This window comes from Monodelphis domestica, chromosome 7 (assembly GCF_027887165.1).
Source record: "Monodelphis domestica isolate mMonDom1 chromosome 7, mMonDom1.pri, whole genome shotgun sequence".
Taxonomy (NCBI): domain Eukaryota; kingdom Metazoa; phylum Chordata; class Mammalia; order Didelphimorphia; family Didelphidae; genus Monodelphis; species Monodelphis domestica.
In genome coordinates, this window is record NC_077233.1 from 128,350,690 (window position 1) to 128,363,698 (window position 13,009).

At 38.4% G+C, this 13,009-nt stretch overlaps 3 protein-coding genes across 8 annotated transcripts in view; 1 reads left to right on the forward strand and 2 right to left on the reverse strand.

The window, feature by feature from the left end:
- Nucleotides 1-4,186, reverse strand: part of CDC37L1 (cell division cycle 37 like 1, HSP90 cochaperone) — a 39,575-nt gene extending 35,389 nt beyond the window's left edge. The window contains exon 1 of the mRNA XM_007499532.2: nt 4,076-4,186. The gene's annotated coding sequence lies outside the window, so the exon portion shown is untranslated. The remainder of the gene's footprint in view (nt 1-4,075) is intronic.
- A 10-nt stretch (nt 4,187-4,196) lies between these two features.
- Nucleotides 4,197-13,009, forward strand: part of SPATA6L (spermatogenesis associated 6 like) — a 103,297-nt gene continuing 94,484 nt past the window's right edge. For 4 of the 6 annotated variants that reach the window (XR_470384.3, XM_007499536.3, XM_056805455.1 and 1 more), the window contains exon 1: nt 4,226-4,401. Coding sequence is in view for 5 of the 6 variants with exons in the window: in XM_007499536.3 (XP_007499598.2) it covers nt 4,363-4,401 (39 nt within the window). In the remaining variant the exon portion in view is untranslated. Of the gene's footprint in view, nt 4,402-13,009 lie in introns of all 6 variants that reach the window. The other 2 variants (XM_007499537.3, XM_007499535.3) reach the window with 2 other exon arrangements.
- On the reverse strand, nt 5,555-12,375 carry PLPP6 (phospholipid phosphatase 6). The gene is made up of 2 exons (XM_007499534.3): nt 12,266-12,375; nt 5,555-9,120 (listed from the first exon to the last, which is right to left on the reverse strand). The coding sequence occupies exons 1-2, from the start codon at nt 12,373-12,375 to the stop codon at nt 8,040-8,042; spliced, it is 1,191 nt and encodes a 396-aa protein (XP_007499596.2). The 3' UTR covers nt 5,555-8,039.

A 13,009-nucleotide genomic window follows, 5' to 3' on the forward strand; every position in this document is an offset into this window, starting at 1 on the left:
TTCTCCACTACCCTAGACTGCTTTAATAAATGAAACCTAGAGAGCTTAAGTGAATTGTTGGAATTCACAAAGGTTGTAACAGTGTCAGGACTTGAATTAAGGTCCTGTAGACTTTAAAGTAAGACTTTTCAAGGTTCTATGTTGTCTTGGCAAAAATGGAGAAATAAAGATACAAAAGAAAAGAAAAATTGCAGCCCAGAAAGGTTTGTGACTTATCTAGGTCACAGAGCTAAACTATCTAAGGTAGAATTTGAACCTAGGTCTTCCTGTCTCCAAGTTCAGGCCTTAACTACTGTCCAATAATTCTAACCCCACCCCACCCCATGTTATAGTAGATAGGGAACTGTACTTTTAGGCACTAAAATCCAAGTTTAAATCTTATCTCAGTCACTTGCTAGCATGATTCTGGGCAAGTCACTTAGGTGAGTTCTTGAAACCTGTTTTCTCAATTGTTAGATGGTTATGATTATAATAGCACATGTCAAAGGATTGGTGTAAGGATCAAATGAAATGATGTATACACATATCTACAATTTCATGTACATATACATATATACATCAGTGATCTGGAGAGTATAATGACTATCACTCTCAGTCGTGATTATGCTCAGAATCGTGGCTTTGTTTACATGGTTATGTGTGAGAGGTCAGGGCATGGAAAACTCTTTAATAGGCTATCATCTGGGTGAATAGGAGAACCTTAAGTGTTTGGCCCCTTACTATTTTGTGAAATTAGCTTGAGATGCCAGGTTGCCTTTTCTCTTGTGTGAATTGGCTTCTGCAGAATGGCTTAAACCTGTTCTCAAATAGCCTCTGGTGCAGCTATAGATTTCATCATCTCTTCAATGTAAGCAATGCAGCAGTCAAGATTCTGCATCTGTGTCTCTTCCTTCTTTCCAAACGTCTTAGTTGTTTTGAGCTGCTTGTAGCTCCCTTTAGATTTTGGCCATGTATTTCATCTCCTGCTCTGGAATATGATCTCCTCTGTTTCACAAAGGTTTCTGGCTACTTTTAGAATCAGTGCTCATTGCTAGCCATTATGTGATAGTAATCTTAGAATTAACAAATGCCTTCTTTGTCCCTTAGGGCTGTCCCTTCAGCCTGCATTCTCAGCAAGTAATAAACAGGGTGTCCCAACAATCTTAGGGCAGTTTTAAGCTTTTAGTAGCTGTTCTGTATTGGTAGAAAATTTCTTTTTAAGCTTTTGGTAGCTTAAAACTGCCCTAAAACTATTGGGACACCTTGAAAGGGGTTTGATTCTACAGTTGTCCTTCTTAAGACTTTTAATACATAGTACCATTTAAGCCTTTGGGACAAAAGATCCTTCCCATGAACCTTCTATTTGCTTCTCCCTGTTGTAGAACTGACCTGAAGTCACTTTCCAGGGATCCTACCTCTTACCTTCTTATCTGGTAAGCAGTAACTGTCCAGAAGACAGCAGTATGGCGAATAAGAGCAAGGGACTAGAAGTCCGGAGATCTCGACTATAACCCTGACTCTATTGATAGGTAGTGGTGTGCATAACCAAATCATTTTACCTTTTTAAGCCTCAATTTCCTTTTCTGTAAAATGAGTTGGCTAGGCTGGATGATCTACAATGACTCTTCCGTAAACTTCCATGGTTCCAAGTTCTTTTTCACATTCCTAATGGCCCTCCAAATGTTTTATTAAAACAGCATTTCTGATTATTCATGTTTCCTATACATATACACATAATAAATATTTTTGTTTATATTTCAGTGTCAGGGACCCTTTCCAGGCGCTATTACTTGCTGTTCTGCCAGACATTCTTAGACCCCTTTTATTATCACCAACTGCAGTGAATGGAGGAATGCTATTTACCTACCCTTTAAAACACAAATCCTTGGCTTATTCTAATTAGGGCTGGAATCTCAGCACTGGCTATTTTAAAAGTGTAACCATGGCACTAAAGAATATATTAACTACTGTGAGATAAAGAGAAATCTTGTAAGACTTTGCAAGCTAAATTTTTTTGCCTTGGACTGTGAAAGCTCAGTTAACAGTTCTCCCTGAAATACCTTGGGGAAAAAGATTAGGAAATACTTTGAATGTTTTTGCATATAACCCATGTGTCTAATATTTAACCACTTTTGTAATCATCCTGGCATTATTTGTATTATTCACACACACACACACACACACACACACACACACCATTCCAGCTTTCAAGGGGCTCACGGAAGACCTAAGCTTCAATCTGTGTCTGAAGAAGAACAAAGCACAAGAAGGTCCTAGAATCACTAAGATCTGGGCTTTCTTTTAAAAAGGTTTTAAATTTTTACTTATTTAAAAGTATACTTTCTATTGTTTTCTTCAGTTCCAAATTCTTTCCTTCCCCATCCAATCAGAAGGCAAGAAAAATAAAACCTATTACAAATACATATCATTATCATCCAAAACAAATTTTTGTATTAGCCTGTTCCAAATACTTTTTTTTTTTAAAGAAAAAAAGGTATGTTTTAGTTTACATTGAAAATAATTTCTTTATTTGGGTGGATAGCATACTCCATTCTTAGTCCTTAGAATTGTGTTGATCAGTTACTAAGTCTTTCAAAATTGATTATCTTTATAATATTGCTGTTATTGTATGGATTGTTTTCCTGGTAATAATGCTCACTTCAATTTTCATCAATTCAAACAGGTTTTCCCAGGCTATACTAAAAACATTCCCATCGGTTTTTTTTTTTAATTGCACTTTACAAAAGACATTGTAGATCATCCATCATATTCATATACCACAACTTGTTCAGCCATTTCCCAACTAATGGCTATCCTCTCAGTTTCCAATTCTTTGCACCACAAAAAGGATGGCTATAAATATTTTAAAGACTTTTTCAAATTGACCATCTTTTGTCGAGGCCATGTGTGGGATCTGGTGATGAGTGTCTGGATCTGAGGGCCCTTGTAGCAGGGGAGAGTGAGAGCTAGCCTGCCAGGGAGAAGGGGGAGGGGGAGAGGGAGGGAGAGAGAAAGAGAGAGGGAGTGTGAGAGAGTGAGAGTGGGGGGGCCAGCATACCTGAGATTGAGTAGAAAAGTCACAGCACCATGGTGGGGAAGGAGGGGAACTATGATCTTCATTTATTAGGACAAAGAGAAAGACTTTTATAGAGTATTAAGCATTACAACATTCTTGGTGTGTGTGTGTGTGTGTGTGTGTGTGTGTGTGTGTGTGTGTGTGTGTGTGACTTTCCCACAGGATAAGGTTTATGAAAATGACTTCACACATGAACATTAGAGTTGCTATTACAGCTGTAAGCAAGTTGGGAAACAGTGATTGCTAATCTGTTCTTAGGGAAAGGCAGGCTTGGTACTTTCAGTCATGGTGTCACAAGGACTTCTTTGCTCTTCAGAGTGAGGAGGCCCTCAGGGTTTAATGATGACCTTTGGCTGAATCTGGCCAGCAATCTCAGGCAAGCATGGCTGCTTTTCCTCAGTGGGCTTAATCTGCCCTGAGCTCCTCCTATAGTCTTTTTTTCCACAACTCTTGTTACCTCTCAAACGACCCCCTGTTCCAACCCTTCCTTGCAACAAATAAGTTAAAGCAAAACCAATCAACGCATAGCCAAAGTTTGCAAACGTATACCCGATCCTGTACCTTAGCCTACCACCTATCTCTGTCCTCAAAAGTCCTTGCAAAGACCGCTACTACTAGTAGCTCTGAGGCTGGGAATTGAACCTCTCTAAACTTCAGATTTTACACTGATAAAATGAGGATAATAAAACCTTCTGGTGCCTACCTCAGGGGATTGTTGTGAGTCTCAAATGAGAAAGCTGCTACGATAGTTGTAACCACTACTACCGCTACTACCCTTGCGGGTTTGCACAGATCACTTCCTTTTCCTGGGCCTCCGTTTTCGCACATATAAAATCGGATTATATATCCTCAAAAATCCCATTCCGCTCTGAATCCTGTGATCATTACCGTTCTGTTATAACAGACCGAGGGTTATTACAGGTTCTGAAAAAAAGCCATAAGTGGGGCGGATGGGACATGAAGTAAAGAAGCCGAGAAGCGAAGGGTTCAAGCAACTCCATGCAAGCAGAGAGCACTTACTCCGATCCCGAACCAGGGTCACGTTCTTCGTTCTTCCGTATGCAGCGCGGGCCGAAAGACTTACGCATGCACGTCCCCGGCCTCACGCGTTCCAGCGGTGGAAGTTTGGAAGCTTCGGTTTCCATAGCAACGAGACGCTTTTCCCTGGTGGGAAACAGCGGCGGCAGAAGTTCCAGCTCTCAACAAGGGAGAGGAGTCGGGGCGGGAGGGCTGAGGGGAAAAAACCCGGCTCCTCTGCCCAGCGCAGCAGTGTCCTTTTCCAACCTTTCCCGCCCCAGCTGGGAAAGATGCCCCTGGAAGTTGTGGTGGAGCTGCACATTCACGCGGTAAGGGAGACCAACCCATCTTTGTCCCACAACTCTTAATTTCACCATAAATTCTGTGTCTGTTCTTCTCAACCCTATGTTGATTTTCATGTAGTTTTTTTAGCCAGATTTGTCATCTTCTTCCTCAACAGAGTTCACCCAGGTCTTTTTTTTTTTTAATTTAATTATTTCTCCAATTACACATAAAGAATTTCCAACATTTTCCACCCACTTTTAATAATAAACACACCTCCCTGTCTAGATTAACAATCTCTGTCCTCAGCCTTATCACTTATAAGATTAGTTCTTCATTGAAACTGTAGTCTTTTTATCCTCTTCTCTAAAACCTTGTCTGCTCTTTCTGTCCCATTTTTAGGAGACCACTGGCTTCATTCTCTATGCCTGCTTCCCTCTACTCCTAACTTCTGCTCATCCATTTAAAATAACCCTAGACTCAGTAAAATTGCACCTTCTTAAAGAAGAAATCAAAGTTTGGGTAGGGTTTGTATTCTCTTTAGTCCTAATATGAACACTAGACAACATGTATAATTAGCACAATCACCACTTTAAAAAGTGCCATTGACATATATATATGTGTGTGTGTATGTATATATATATACCATCTGATTTCCTTCTGCCCTAGTTCCCTCTAGGGCCACTTCTGGCTTGCCCTGCCCTATGAAAATTAATCAAGTATTTACAAGACATTGCACTGGATGCTGTAAACACAGTGAGCCTTTTCTCTCTGGGTCCTTGGCTCCCCTCTCCAATCTGTGACTCCAAGTACTGAGAATTTTAGAACTAAACATCTTTAAAGCTGGTATGTTCCCTCTTTTAGTGTCAGGCTGATGAAAAGTTCTGGTGTCAAGCTAATATGGCCATCCTCCCTAAGGGCAGGTCTTACAGTATTATGTAAGACAGGGAAATTTAGCCCCCACCAGCAGTGGCCATACATAGATAGCAAAATTGGTGACTGTGGGCAGTAGGATCATATGTGTACTGCTTGATGGGGCTTTAAATCTCATTTTACAGAAAGCTTACCTGATTTGCATGAAAGAGCAAAGATATAAACCCAGAACTTTACACACACAGTTCAACACATAGGTTCAGAGGAAGTATATGCTGCATCAACTAATTGTGAGATCTCAAAATAATCAAAGAATGAAGACACTCATTTGAATCAGTAAACTTTGGTGCTATTTAATTAAGTGAATCTCAGTGGCATAAACATTCAACAAAATTATCTTGCCTTAAAGCCCCTAAGAGTTAATTTGGAGGGCCATGAACAGGAGTCTCATAACTTTAAACATCTGGCAATAGCATTGCTGTAATGATAGGAAATCTTTAGAAGTAAAATGGAACAAAATAATTTTAGAACTTCACAAATTTAGGTAGTTCACCATGTGGACTCTGGAAGTGAAGAGGTAGTCAGTGTTGGGTTAAAATGAAATGAAAATGATTCCATTTACCCACAGGGAGTAGTTGGAATTCCTAAGTGCTTTCTACCCAGTAAGAGTTTGTCTTCTACTCAGACTTAGTTACATTTGCCTTAGTTGATTCCAGTTACCCAATATAACATCTGCAAAAGGGTACTGTAGATCACAATGTTTTCTATTTATAAATGCTGATAACATTCTTATGTTGAATTTTATAGTGTTTGACTCCCTGCATCACTTAAAGGTTCTTTGTGGCTTCAGCATCATTTAAAAATAGGAATGGTTTTGGTAAAATGATTTGTGGAGGCATCCTGGATGAAATTCTCTCAATGACATAAGTCAAAATAAAGAAATTCAGTAATTATATATTGTGCCTGGTACAACAGCAATCTCACAGTGAAGAGTGTCAATATTTGAGAATCTGTTTGTTCCATCACACTAAAATCATTACAGGAAAAAACATCTCCCAAATATAACAAGAAATTACAAAATACACAGGTCCTTTTTATTGTACATGAGAAAGCTTGCATTGTCACCTTTAAAATTGGTACTATTTCCCACCCCTCAGCAAAGTTTTATCCTTTTTTTTGAGTAGAAATGATAGATGACAAAACACCACAGTGGTCCATTCAGGTAATATATGGCTAATCTATAGTTTTCTGCTTCTAGATGAAATATTCACTCATAGTGACTTTCTAACTGACCTTTCCCAACAAATAGCTTTTTAATGAATGAATTCTTTTCAAAGAGATTATTTCTACCTTCTATCACAAAATTGGAGAATTTGATTTAGCCAAGTCACCATAAATAACCAGCAAAACTGCCACAGAATTAACTAAAAGACAACCCACTCCCACATTCTTTTTTTTTTTTTTAATTGTTACCTTCTGGTTCTAAGGCAGAAGAAAAGCAAGGGGGTAGGCAACTGGGGCAAGTGACTTGTCCAGGGTCACACAGCTAGGAAGTGTCTGAGGTCAAATTTGAATCTAGGAACTCCTGGTTCTGACTCTGGCCATTGAGTCACCTAGCTGTGTGTCCTCCTTTCCATTCTTCTAATTGACATCTTTCAGCTCCCCATTTCCCCCCTCTTTTATATTGTGTGCTCCTCTACTTAAGTCCTCCAGTACCTCACCATGGTGTGGATGGAACCTTGGGTTCTTCAAGATTATGTCAAAGAAGTGCAAGCTCTCCAAGACTGATGTCACCAAGCTGGAAAGACTTCACATACAGCCCTGGTGACTGAATGCAAATCTCTGGTCCAAGGACCCTCTTGGCTAAGATGGAGAAGTTTATGACCAAAGGACTAGCCACCAGGTGATGACTTTTTTTTAATCCACAGAAAGTAATGAAACCATCTGGTAGGCATGGAGGGGGAGCCATCTGCATTGGTGGAAGATGCATTCACTTTGATGAAATAGCCAGTTCTTGAAGTATATTCTGTATTTGTATTTTCTCTCAGCCATTGGGTTCTCTTTTGAATGCTAACAGGTAGTGTTAGATAGGAATGTAAAATATTTACATCCATCTTTTTTTTAACAGGATAGGGAAGATTGTCCTAATTTGTTGTATCGCCAAAGATGGAAATGTACTTTCCCGTAGCTATCAAAAAACAAAACATGTGTTCTTAAAAGTGAATAAATAAAAATGTAAAAATCTACATATCTATAGCACCAGTCTTTCATAGTAGAATTTGTTTTATATTTTCAAAATTGTGTTTGAAATCTACTCTATAGCAAACTAATGAATTGTTCACTTTAATACATATTAATAATTCAAAATATAATTCTAGTTAACATTTCTTTTCCCCCTTTTCCCCTTTAAAAAGAGGTATCATGTATGGGAGATAATTAGAATTATATTATCCACTGACTGTAAACTTTCAAAGAAATTAGTCATCAACAGCAAAACTGCTTGATTTCTTTGCTATTTACTTACTGACATAGTTGTTAATGAAGACCTATATATGTCTAATTCTGTCTATATAAATATCTTATTTACCTAACATGACTGTGTTCACCTTATAGCTGGCACATGCTTCAATCTAGCAAATATCAAGATGGTAGGGGGTTACTTTTTTTTCCTTTGAGACTCAAATTCCAAGGCAGGTCCTAATTTGTCTACAAGAGCATGATGGATGCTGGTGTATATGTTTGGTCCTTTTTCTCTTGGAAGCTTTGGAAGCTTTTGTTTCTTTTCTTCTGGTCCCATAAACAATAAAATAATTTACTCGTGACTCCAGAGAGCAAAAAGTGCAGGGACATTGAAGGGAGACAGCCAAAAATAGTTCACTATACTGTACTGTATGTAACCTAAGAAAAAACCAAAAGCTACATCTGTGACATTGTGCCTTCCCAGCATGACCCTAGAGAGGCCCAAGATGAAGGCCCACAGCACTATCAACACCCTCAAAGGAATGGCCAGCACCAGGTGGTGCAAGATGAATCGAGACACCAGGGCAGCTCTGGTGGCATGACCGGAGGGGAAGGAATACTTGTCCACCGAGAACGTGAAAAACATGTCCATTTGGTTGTGCGAGGGCCTTCGCCGTCTAACAAGCCCTTTGAGCAGCGACACCAAGATCAAGTCCAAGAGCAGAGCGAAAAGCAGATTGACTAGGACCTCGCGACCGGCCCAGCTGTCACTCCGATACAGACAGTAGGCGGTGCCGGCCAGCCAAAGGATCCCGTGGCCTGATATCTCGAGCAGCTTCATGAGGGGCCTGGCGCTGCCCCAGGACGAATTTTCCCCGGCGCACACGCCCAGCCTCTTGGACATCCACAAGTCAATAGCCAACAAGGAGCGGAGAGCGATGCCCAGGAAGGAAGGGTTCAGCTTCATAGAGTCCTCCTCTGGCAGAGGGGGCTGGGCGGATTGCGGCGCGGCCAACCCGATCGAGGGGAAGGAGCCGCGACGATGCACCGGGCTCTCAGAGGCGCGGAGCCGCGCCGTGCTCGATTCGGAGCCCGGGTTGCGGCTGCTCATCAGAGACTGGAACTCAAACCTGCTGGCGCCTGCGCCGCTGCTGTGGTTCACATGAGCTGGGCTGCCGGGGCGGCTGCCACTGCCGCCACCGCCACTGCCCGCGCCTGCCCCAGTCCCCGAGGCACCCGGGCAGCTATCGGCGTTTCTCCGGGGGCTGGACATGTTGGGAGCAAATGCACGACCGGCCCCAAAAGCCCCAGATTGACTGTAGTGGCGGAGGCGTGCCCGAACCTTAAACCTCTTCCGCTTCCGCGTAGGAGGGGCGGGGCGAGCCAGGGGTGGGTCAACAAAGGGGATGGGGAGGAGCCAGAAGGTGAAAATGCTGCGGGATCAGAGAGGGAAAGTATAGGCAATTCCTTTCATATCTCAGTGGTTATAGGCGTGGCACCCCCGCGATCTGTAAAATTAAAAAAAAAATTTTGACCGTCCTTTCATACCAGAAAAGAAGTCTGAATTTTTTCTTTTTCTTTTATGGTCGGTGTTTACAGTACCTTTTTGTAAAATGCTGGGTTTAAGTATTTGGTCATGAGTTGCCTATAGGGCAATGCCTTTTGTATCTTCTGCAACCTTTGAGGTTCTTTCCCCAAACTTTAACTTTTTTTACTAATTTTAACTTTAAAAGGGAAATTGTATATATTTATTATATTAAAAGATAAAATGTGTTGATATAGAAAGCTATACAATATATTTTATGCTTTTCTAAGTTTTTAAACTTTTTTCTGTGTTGACTTTCCGGGGTCGTCTGCAGTTTCCATAAAACTCTCTCCAAATTCCCATTTTATTTCTTATGCCAACTCCCGCCAGTCCTTTAAAAAAAAAAAAAGATTTATTACAAACAGGTTTAAATATCAACAAAAACAAGTGAATACAGTAGAAAAGATTGTCAAAATATCTTTTTTTATAGCAGTCAGTACCCAGGAACCCCACATGTTAATTTAATCAAGCAATAGATTCAAATATTACATGTGAATAAAGTAAGTGTATTTACCCTTATATGGGCAGCTACATGGCAAAGTAGATTGACCTTGGGGTATTCAGTTCAGAATACTCATCTTTCTGAGTTAAAATCTAGCCTTAAACCTGTACTAGCTGTATGATCCTGGGCAAGTCATATAACCCCACTTGTCTCAGTTTCCTCATCTATAAAATGAGCTGGAGAAGGAAATGGCAAACCACTCAGGTATCTTTAAAAAAACAAAATAAAACCCAAATGGGGTTGGAATAGGACTCAACAAATTTACATTTATAAAATGTCTATGCCAATTTATCACTTGTTTCTCCTCTTTCTTTAACTTCCATTTTTTCTCTTCATTTTTTACTTATATCTGTTTTTGCTTTTTGATATTTTTAATTAATAAGTAAATTTGACATAATTGAGATCTGGCTTTAGGTAGGATGACTTGAGTTCAAATCCCAATTCTGAGCAATTCTGGCTGGATAAATATGAATGGGCAAATCACTTAGCTTCTCTCTGTCCCAGACAACTCTACTAGAGTGAGAGAGTAGAGCAATTTGCTTGCTGTTGGTGAAGAAAATGCCCTCATGGGGAATTTTCCTTTACCTGTGAAATCACAGGTCCTGACAAAATAGTCATTGTTAGTGTATACTCTGTTCTTCTAGTTAGACTTTCTTTCTTTAGAATTATCTCGATACATTTTTCCATATTTCTTTATATTCTATATATTTGTCTTAATCACATTATGGTATTACATTTCAAGGTTACATTATAATTTAGAGAGCCATTCCTTAATTACTGAACTTCTTTCACAAATAAATTCTGCTGCTATTGGATGTCTTTAGACCAATTTCTCTTTCCCACCCTTTTGGACAATATTCTTGGGATATATTTCTAGTAATAATAATTATTAACAACCAGCATAGGATAATTTTTTAATATTTGCCTTGCTCTGACAGAATTTGTCCAAAATTTTATATGACATTGCAATTCTATCAGCAATATATATTTCTAGTTTTTCATGACTTAGCTAATATTGAGTGTTGTTATGGATGTGAGGTGGACTTTATTTGCATTTCTTGAGCATACAAAGAAATTAAGATCTTTTCATGGACAGGAACTGTTATTTCTGTCTAGTACCCAGAACTTGCAAATAGATACTTACTCTATATTCATTGCATTGAATGTATTCGTTATTGAAATTGATAATTTTTTTAAATTAAAAAATTTTTCTGTTTATTACATTAACATTCCCAAGTATCTTCCCTCTCCCCCTATTCAAGAAGGCATCATTTGACAAAAAGATATATGTATATATAAAACTATATCTTGCTTATTCCTATTTATTTATTTTCTATTATTTTTCTTATTTCACTCTCTGGAGGTGGAAATATACATGTTATTCTCTAAACAATATTTCTGTTGCTTTATATAATCTTTTGGTTTCTGCTCATTTTATTGTTTATAATTTCATGTCTTTCCATTTTTAAAAAACTAAGCTGCTTGTTATTTTTTCAATTTGTATTGTCATGCAAAACATTTGTTGTAAGAGCAAATCCATACATAAACAAACCCCCCAAATAAAACTAAAAATACACTGATGTAAAAGACAACTCCAGCAGTTCTTTCTCTGGAGGCAGATAGCATTCCACATCATAAATCTTTCAGGATTATCCCAGATCTTTGCATTGCTGAGAGTGGCCAAATTTTCACAGATCATCATCATCCAGTATTGATGTTATTGTGTACAATGTTCTCCTAGTTCTGCTTATTTTGTTCCATTATCAACATGTACCACAATTTGTTCAGCCATTCCCCAGTTGATAGACATCCCCTCAATTTCCAATTCTTTGCCACTACAAAAAGAGAAGATATAAATATTTTTGTACAAGTGGGTCCTTTCCCCTTTTTCATTATCTCTTTGGGATACAGACTCAGTAGTGGCATTACCAGATCAAAGGGTATGCCCAGTTTTAAAGCCCTTTGGGTACTGTTACAAATTGCTCTCTTGAATGGTTGGATTGGTTTACAACTTCACCAACAATACATTGATATCTCAATTTGTGTCTCCATATCCCCTCCAACATTTACCACTTTCCTTTACTGCCATATTGGCCAATCTGATAGATGAGAAGTAGTACCTCAGCATTCTTTTAATTTGCATTTCTCTAATCAAGAGTGATTTAGAATTTTTTCATATGATTATTGATGGTTTGGTTTTTTCATCTGAAAATTGCTTGTTCTTTTGACCATTTGTCAATTGGGGATGCTTGTTATTTCTTATGGAGAAGTAACATTCCATCACAGTCATATACCACAACTTAGCTGGCCACTCCCCAATGGATGAATATTTCCTCAGTTTCTATTTTTTTTTTTTTGCCACCACAAAGAGAACTGCTACAAATATTTTTGGATATATAGGTTCTTTTTCTATTTTTTTTTTCTGATCACCTTAGGAAACAAATCTCTAATGGTGCTATTGTTGGGTAAAAAAGTATATACAGTTTTATACTGTTTGGGCACAATTCCCAATTGCTCTCCAAAATGGTGGAATAAGTTCACAATTTCATCAAGAGTGTATTCGTGTCTCCATCTTTTTATATCCCCCTCAGTGTTTCTCATTTTGCCTTTTTATCAGTTTAGACAATCTTACAGATATGAGATAATATTCCAGAGTTGTTTTGATTTGCATTTCTTACATCAGTAATTATTTAGAGCATTTTTCTCCTATGACTAATATAGCTTTGATTTTCTTCATCCAAAAACCATCTGTTCATATCTTTTGACCATCAGTTGGGGAATGATTCATATTCTTATTAAATTGAAAGTTCTATATTTTATACATGAGACCTCTGTTCAAGAAATTATCTATAATCATTCCCCCAATTTTTTCTTTCCTTTTAATCTTGACTACATTAGTTTTATTTGTATAAAATCTCTTAAAGTAATCAAAATTATGCATTCTACATCTCACAGTGCTTTCTTTCTCTTGTTTATTCATCAATTCTTCTGTCCATAAATCTGACAGGTAATTAAGTTACCTGTTCTACTTTGCTTTATAATATCTGCCTTTATGTCTACATCATGTATCTATTTTGATCATATCTCAAAAAATGGTGTAAGATATAGCTATATCTGGTTTCTGCTAGACTGCTTTCCAATTTTCCCAACAATTTTTACCAATAATGAATTTTTATCTCAATAGCTTGAATCTTTACTTTTGTCAAACAGAAGGTTACTATAATCTTTTTCTATG